Genomic DNA, 8279 nt, shown 5'->3' with positions numbered 1-8279 from the left:
TGAACGTTTTTACTATTTTATCCTATAATCTACTGGTAATGTAAGGCTTAAATTACTAAACAAATTAAACTTTTGTCATTTTGACCATTTAATGTTTTATGAAAAATTGTAAAAATTACCAAAAGGGGCCCAGTTGTAAAGTGCGTGCGTGCTACTTGCAGCTCATCTGGCTTCTGTTGAGAGTGTTGAGATGACAAGGTAACACAACTGGAGGGGTCAGTTGTGCTCCAGGAGAGGCAGAGGAAATCAATCCTGGCTGACAGTGACTTCGGGATGCTTGACCGTGTCAAGCTTGCACACAACACACTTGGAAAGTAAGCCATGAGCTTGTGCGTGTACACGCATAAACACACGCGCGCGGACAGACATTTATTGTCAGTTCCTTTTTGTGTCTGGCCAAGGTGCATCAAATTCCCAATAAAGTGTAACACAACCGTTTATGTTTTTTTTTATTTTATTTTTTTAGAAACAGCACATAGAAAGGACAGTGCGATGTAATTAATGCAAATTCTGACTGCAATTTGTAGGTGGATAAAATGTCACGTAATCATCTTCTCCACCAGAGGGCGCAATTGAAAAGTGGAATAAAGTAATCCCTCGCCACATCGCGCTTTATTTTTCAGGGATTTCTTTTCCAACATATTCATAAAAAAGCAAGAAATTTCAGTGCACAACCATTGAATTTTATAGTGATGACCCAGACAAAAGATAAAAAACGGTACAAACCCTAACCCTGAGGGGATAACGCTTTTTTTTTTTTTGCTTTGTTTAAGTCTTTATTGTTCTTACTGATGAGGCTGAATGCTTGTCAAAGTCAAGTCACATTTATTTATTTAGCCCTTAGTCACAAACGAGTCTCAAAGGGCTTCACAGGCCCACAGGTGGCAAATATTAACCACATCCCCTGATCTTAAACCCACAGAAAGTCAAGGAAAAGTTAAAAAGGCTGCAATGGATGACGAGAACTTGTAGGCGGCTCACTGGCAGCTGGTGGCCACCGCCGCTCCCAAACTTTGGATGAAGCGATGGACGTCACTAAAGGAGTTGTAGAGTGGCACCGGCGCGATCCGCAACACGCTCGGCTGACGCATGTCACACTGAGGGGCGAAAAACGAGAAACAACATTGTCACGCACTTCCCCACATATGTGACTGGAAGGCAGGGGTGTCCAAACTTGGAGCCAGGGGCCATTTGCAACTTCTATTAAGAATACAGTACCACTGAAATGAATGATACTGCCATCGGTCTGTTACAACCTTGCAAAAAATAAAAAAGGGGAAGGTTCGATAATGAAAATGGGATTATAAAATACAGTAGTTGTGTATTTAAAATGGAGAGTAATAACATAAATAAATAGAATGTGGCTCAGCAACATCCAGGCTAATTTCTATTAACCCATCTATGGGATTTCTCATGACGTTAGCATTAAGCTAGCAGACCTTTATTAGATGAAAAATGAATAATCCATTTTTTCCACGGTCTAGTGATTGAAGGCTACTCACAACCACTCCCCTCTTCTCCAGCTCCTGGAAGACTCTCTGGATGGGCACGGAAAAGCAGAGTGACAACTGGCAGCCTCTCTGCTGCGGGTCGGAAGGCGTGATGATGTGCACGTGAGGTTTGCCCGGGTGGGCGGGATCCTCCTTATAGTAGTGGCCGATTAGATACTCCAAATAGCCTGTTAACAGCACAGACTTCCGGCGTAGCATCTGCATGCTGGTCATGTTAAAAACCTGGAAGACAAACATTGTTGTCACCATTCAAATTTACAGATGCTTGCTCTCAAAAAATAAGAAGAATGCCCCGATCGTATTATACAAGTGTCAATAAAAAAAATTAGGAACACTTTGTTTACCAGTAATATAATATTTAATGTTTAATGCCTAATGTGGGTTGTTACAACTGGATGTAATATAAAAAGAAAACAATATAATAAGTTGTTTGCCGTTGCTGCGGTCAAAGTTGCTCGAAAATAAAGTAAGAGTGCAAGAGTATTTCAGTCGTTTATGAGTAAAAAAAAAAAAAAAGAAAGGAAAAAAGAAATCTGTGAGAGGTAAACCTGAATTACCGAACTGTGAACACACACATAGACGCCAAACGCATGCGCACGACAATTTACGTGGACACAAGAAGTGTCTGTGCTTTGCGCTGTACAGGCCAAGTGGGCAGCAGCACCTCCAAACTGGCCTGAAGGGGGCACACAAGAAGAACGGGTTGGTTGGACAGTCTGAAGCCTTTGACGCCAGGCTGCAGCTCCAACTCTGCACGGAGGCACACACAAACGTTTTTGTTGAGTGCAGTGTCCACTGCCACCACAAGATGGCACTATTGCGGTTGCTGAAGAAATGTTTGTTTACCGTTGTTCATCTGGAAACGACTTTTTAAGTCATGACCCCACCAGCCCGTCAGCCTGCGAGCACACAACAGGGAAAAACATTCAACTCTGAACATCATTCTTCTTAATGTGGACAAACATCAGATCTCGGCCGGTCTAGCATAAACGTACAGATGAGAAGTACCTGTCATGTCTTCTTTCATTTAGAAATAGAAATAGAAATCCCTTTATTGTCATTGTCATTAACATTGCCAGTTAATCATGTTTTCAAGTCAAATCCTCGTATCTCGAAATAGTGATGACGTTGACGTTAGAATGAGACAAGACGTAACTTACAACAAAAGACTTCACATAATTCAGTCATTCTTATCACACGAGTTGTTTCGTGCACTTAGTGAATGTTAAACAGTCACATTGGATTTGTGTGACGTGGCTTGTCCTCGGAATGGAAAAGGGTCTGATAGTAGCTAAGTAAGAAGTAAAGAACAATTAAGAACTTTTCTTTGGATTTCGAGTCTGAGATTTTACTTTCAAGTCACACAATATTCTCAACATCTGTAATCAAGGCGAAATAAAGTTCTCATTTAGTGTGAGGTCCACTTCTTTAGTTTAGAGGATAAAATAGAATTAGTCTGTTAGAGTTCATTGTGTTCTCCCTTACGGTCTTTAGGAAAACATTCAGACACCATTTGGTCAGAGCTTTTGTGCTTATTTTTTTTGTTAAGTTTCCCCATCAAGCAGCCCCACACAAGAATTTGTCTCGGCGGAAACATAAGAGTTCACTCACGCAGGTTTGACGCTGTATTGATGTTTCTCATGGATGAATGCTCCAGCAATCCCCCCACAACCTGAGTTCAAATACTGAACAAACATGGACATAACGAGACAAAGTTGCCCCAAATACACGACTCGTGTCAATGTGCTGCCTGAGCTTGTGTGGTGACCTTGTAAGAGCACCAACAAGCAAAGTCCACGCCCCAGTCGTGCAGCTTCAGCTCGACGTTTCCCGCAGCGTGGGCCAAGTCGAAGCCCACCGAGCAGCCCTGGCCAGCAAACGTACAGTCCAAACGAGTCCACTGGATGCAAATTGTTGTGACGTTCTTCTCACCTTGTTTTGGGCAACCTCGGTGATGGCGGCCATGTTGAACAGCTGACCGGTGTAGTACTGAACTCCACTGAGCATCACTAACGCCACGGAGGCGCCCTCTTTCTCGATCACGTCTACGATGTCCTCGGTTCGTAGAATCTCCTCCCCCTGGATACCCAAATGGACTTCTCACCATTTTGTATAACATTCTTTGTTCTTAAAAAAACATTTTGTGCATATGTACAGTGACAACATAATACAGTGATTTTATATGTCTATGATTTTCACAGTTGTAACCAATGAAGGGAAACTAAAACCAAAACTAAAACTACGATGCGGCCCGTGGTGGAAATGCGTTTACCATCCCGCCATTTCACCTCTCCTTTTCTACCGTCGACATCGGCGGTCTTCAATCCTGTTCCTCGAGGGCCGCTGCCGTGCCCGTTTTCCATCACGATTGCGATCTAGCGTCTAGAGACCCTGCTGATTATCTGCTCATTTGAATCAGGTGTGTTGCGGCGGGGAGAGATGCAAACCCGATAGGACGCCGGCCCCCGAGGAACAGGATGGAAGACCCCCGCTCTACATTAAACTTCATTCCATCGGTTTTGTCAATCATCAGCTCCTTTTTTTGTTTATTTTTTAACAACAAGCGTCTCTCGACCGTTGTGATCTGTAGCAACTGTTTGACGTCAATTTCGTATGGCCAAACAAAAATGTGGACTTAAAACATGAGCGACCACAGTTTCACAGTTTTTTTTCCTTTGCCTTTTTGATTCTCTACAATAAGACATACCGGTCTGGGCTTCAGCAGGACCATGCTCTGCTCCGGGTCAAATCCTCGTAGTCGGATCTGAGACTCGACAGCATACTGACAAAAGATGGCATCGTGGCATTACGTCAAAGAGGCCAAGCAGTCGTATGGATAAGATGGGTGTCATTCAAAGTCAACGTGTGGTTTCGGCGTGACAACTCAAAGCACTCACGTGATCCGAAGGGAAGGCTTTGTCCTCCAGAACTATCTTGTGGCGCGCAGCCGTGGGCTGATAGAAGGAAAGCTACAAAATCAAAGTCAGATGTTACTGAAGAATTTTTTTTTTTTAACATCATTCAAATGTGTCTGCTTTGGTACCATCAGCAGGTGTAAATTGACCGTCAACCCGTTCATCAGCGCCACCTCTTCAGGACGCGCTCCTGGGGGAAAAGAAAAACACACACACACACAGACAATTTAGAAACAGTCCTTTTCAACTTTAAACTGGTAAAGTTGGATACTGGAAAGTCTGACAAAACAAAAAAACTCCCCTGGGAATTTAATTACATGTCGGAGGTTTAGATGCTTTTATTCTAAATACTACACTATTTAAAAAAATAATAACACGAGCCTGCTCATGCTTTAGCAATCTAAACCATACGGTGGCATTTCAATTGTTTTACCGACAACTCTTGCCATGAGCGCTTCCAGGTCGTTCTCGGCCCAGGCCCAAGGTCGCGACCCCTCCATATGGCCGTGCACGCCCCTGAAAAACACAAACGCCATCAAACAAAGTTCACCTTTGTGGCACGGAAGACTTGCTTTACATTTTGGCCCACTTGTCCAGCTCCTCCTCCAAGTACTTTCTGACCAATTTGGGTTGCAGGCCCAGCGAGTTGCCAACCAGGTAGATGCTGTCTTTCGCGCCATCTACCAGCGACAGATCAGCTGTGGGTCATAGCAACAACAAAACGCTTACACACGGTGACGGCATGTTACAAGATGACACACTCCAACGTGTCACAATTTGTTTTCTCGATCATGGGTGTGAAACTTTTTCCTGCGGAAATCAAAAATACACTGTCCACTCACAGGTAGGTAACTCCGCTATTTTGGGCACCAAAAAGTTCTCTCTGAGGTGTCTCAACTCATCATGGTCGTCCAAGAACGCAGCCACCCGCTCAGACGTTGTAGGGCAGCCTAGCAAAGCGGCCACCTGTTCCACAGTCTCTCTCGCAGTCAAGCCGGTCATCTGGTCCATTGCTGCTTCTCGGTCAGCCTGCAAAATCAAACACATTTTTACATACAGCAAATAACATGACATAACGATTTAGTACTCTCACGTTCACAACCACTTCAAAATGGCTTCATTCAGTGGCGATCCCTGCAGAAAGTCTAGCATTGTTTAGTTACAACAAAAATTTTTACTGCTTGAGTGTCTTCAAAGTACAACATGAATCTCGACTACAGTTAATTAACTAGCATATGAACATTGAAGAGATTAATGAATCAAATCTGAAAGTCCATAAGTGCTCTTTAAATGTATATTTATTAATATTATTATAAAACATCAGGAGTCATAAGCTGAAGTCACACAAGCTTGCTTTCGCATGGTCAGCAGATGCTCGTGACAATAAAAGACAACAATCCATCTATCTTGTGTAAAAATATGAAGAAAATCAGATTGTTGTCTCAATCTATACCCAAATATATCTTTGAAAATACCAAAACGATTGCACCAATATTTGGGGTATAGTGGACATTAACGTCAGCATCTCAATAGGAGCTATAATCACTTTAAGCTTAATATTGGTAATCAATTGGGAAAACGCTTAACGTCCTCAAAATGCAGCATATTGTTGCGTCTTCGAAAGACACACGGCTACTGTTGGCCGTAACCGATGCCAACTCCAGGCAACGCGCTCTATCATCATCAGCAACACGGATCACTCACTCACTCTTTCTCGCCCACCCCGCCCGTCCGGTGAGTCGCGTGATGCATTCAGAAAAGTCGGAAACAACACAACTCAGTAAAACACAAACGTCAACACAAGAACAGATAACCCAATTCATTACAATATTGAGGCGATCGTTTTGATATTCTCAGAGATTGATGTGGACATAGGTAGAGAGGTACATGTGAATTTTGGTGACTGCAGTTTTCTGACATTAAGCAAAAACCTGTTTACACGTACATTAAGCGTTGTTTGTTGTTTTTGTTGTTTTGAGTGAGATTCTGTTTATATTCGGTGGAAAAGTCAAAGTTCGGCAAGTACCTGTAGCACCGGCTTCACTTGATCGACGCAAGTCGCTCACAGTGCGCCCACTCAGCAGCAGGAGAGACAGCCTATATGGTGGGTTGAAGGTTCGGGCCGCAAGATCACTGCTGCCTAGCTATGTCCGTCGAAGGATAAATGGACAAGCTGGAAGTCATCGTGAAAAGGGGCAAATATTGAGCCCACAGACAAGTTACCGAACTCAACTTTGCAGCCGTGCACACACTTGAGTCTTTTGCTCCGCGGAGATCGGGGGAAGAGCAAAGGAGGGGGCGTCTGCGAACATGTGAATAAAAGATGCCGTGAGGTGTTCACTGTTGAAATAAACATTTTTGTTCAGCTGACATCAAACGGTTGTTGTTTTTCTGTTTGCCGAAGGTGTTCAGTCAGGGCACTTTATACATTTGCATTCAGGGCACCCCAGGCGGATCACGTGAGAACACTTCCGGCTCGCAGCGACGTCATCAGCAGGCGCCATACTGCCAATCCTGACGCAGTCTATTGTTGTGGTAGTGTTGGGTTACTTTATATACTTATTCATTCATTTATATATTCGATTATTTATTTAGTTATTTGTTTGTTTTTAATTACTGCAGCATCAGACATGCACTCCCCAAATGCTATAAATATATACGTGGACTTTCCAACTAGGGAGTGTTATACACTGGATTCAGTCGTGAAAGATAAAGATGTCCTTTAATAGTCCCACAATGGGGAAATTTGAAATTTGGAAACCATAGGACACCCTAAAGCAGTGTTGAATGCTCATTGCATATGCTTCCACATACTACGGTTGACCTCTCAGAGCATTATATTTTGCAAACACAGGCCTGTAGAATGTTTCTCAAGTTCTAAGTAACTATAGGCCGAAATGTTGACATTGTCAACATCACAAATGACAGCACATGACATACTCATTCTTTTACATCATCCATCCATGCATTGTTTTTTAGCACTCATCCTCGCTCGGTGGTAGGTGAGCATTCACCCACCTGTCAAGCAAAGAGAGATTTTCGCTGGTGTTTAAATGGGTCAAAAACGTCGCTTCTGAGTACCAATGCAAAGACTAAGATAAAGCACGGGAAGCTGATCAAAGCTGTGCCGAACATTTGCACCTGCAGGAACCTTAGGGGGGGGGACTACTGAGCTCAAGCGGTGCCCATCAATACATGTTGTATTTTCACATGCACATAAAAATATCTTAAGTCTCTCGGACTTCTGGTTGCAAATCAGTTAGTGTGTGGTTCAGAACTTGCTTGGGAATCCCTGTTCTTAGGTTGAAACCTGTCGCATATTTAATTGCATTCTCAATAGCCACATGAAATAATTTAGAATAAAGGTAATGTTTCTAATTCTAATATTAATACAAATGTAATAAAATGCAGTCAGGCCCATGTTGAATTTGAAGACAGTACGGTAGGCGTAGTACAGTAGATAAAGTGAACTGTTCCTAAGCGTTGTGAAAGTGAACTCGCATACACCAACTAGGCTATATACCCTTTTCCCATGACCCACTTTCTGTCACGACAAAGAACAGATACGGGTAAACCTAAGTAAAAGAGTAAGGAATAAGTACACGGGACAATTGGCGACCAGAAAGTTGTAACTCACAGTTGAGTTGCAGATGTTCCTCTTCTGCCGGCAGCCAATCATCTGATCCAGAGGTGCTCTTTCACCTCTCAATCTTTCCCTTCAGTTAATAATTATTATGACCTCAAACTCAAACATACTTCTTGATCGCCCTTCTTCATTGACTGCACTCTTCCTTTCAATCAAGGTCTTCATGCAATTTGGATGTTTCAGGACATCTATTCCAGTAAGAGATCA

General features: G+C 42.9%; 1 protein-coding gene across 4 annotated transcripts; it reads right to left on the bottom strand.

Annotated features, from left to right (window-relative positions):
• Positions 1 to 814: 814 nt before the first annotated feature.
• On the bottom strand, positions 815 to 8142 carry kynu (kynureninase). 4 transcript variants are annotated; one of them, XM_088290783.1, is made up of 14 exons: positions 8064 to 8142; positions 5269 to 5455; positions 5004 to 5124; positions 4860 to 4942; positions 4555 to 4616; positions 4409 to 4480; positions 4219 to 4293; positions 3444 to 3590; positions 3280 to 3378; positions 3123 to 3196; positions 2358 to 2410; positions 2176 to 2261; positions 1503 to 1733; positions 815 to 1097 (listed from the first exon to the last, which is right to left on the bottom strand). In XM_088290783.1, exons 1-14 carry the CDS (start codon positions 8103 to 8105, stop codon positions 978 to 980), a joined length of 1452 nt encoding a protein of 483 aa, XP_088146909.1. In that variant the 5' UTR covers positions 8106 to 8142; the 3' UTR covers positions 815 to 977. The 4 variants fall into 4 exon arrangements, with proteins under 4 accessions (XP_088146909.1, XP_088146912.1, XP_088146911.1 ...); XM_088290786.1 differs by lacking the exon at positions 8064 to 8142 and adding an exon at positions 6372 to 6879; XM_088290785.1 differs by lacking the exon at positions 8064 to 8142 and adding an exon at positions 6453 to 6877.
• Between the last annotated feature and the right edge of the window lie 137 nt (positions 8143 to 8279).

This window comes from Idiotropiscis lumnitzeri, chromosome 3 (assembly GCF_059441095.1).
Source record: "Idiotropiscis lumnitzeri isolate Australia: NSW breed Sydney's pygmy pipehorse chromosome 3, RoL_Ilum_1.0, whole genome shotgun sequence".
Classification (NCBI taxonomy): domain Eukaryota; kingdom Metazoa; phylum Chordata; class Actinopteri; order Syngnathiformes; family Syngnathidae; genus Idiotropiscis; species Idiotropiscis lumnitzeri.
Note: the sequence above shows the minus strand (reverse complement) of the source record. Positions and strands in the feature narration are given on the sequence as shown.

Bases quoted from the DNA above. Each gene is read 5' to 3' on its own strand.
- kynu (XM_088290783.1), bottom strand. From the start codon at position 8,105: ATGATTGGCTGCCGGCAGAAGAGGAACATCTGCAACTCAACT. The intron at 4,294-4,408 runs GTGAGTGCTTTG...ATCTTTTGTCAG, and splicing joins AAGCCTTCCCTTCGGATCAC to TATGCTGTCGAGTCTCAGAT. The intron at 1,734-2,175 runs GTGCTGCTGCCC...TTTGTCTTCCAG, and splicing joins CCCTTCAGGCCAGTTTGGAG to GTTTTTAACATGACCAGCAT.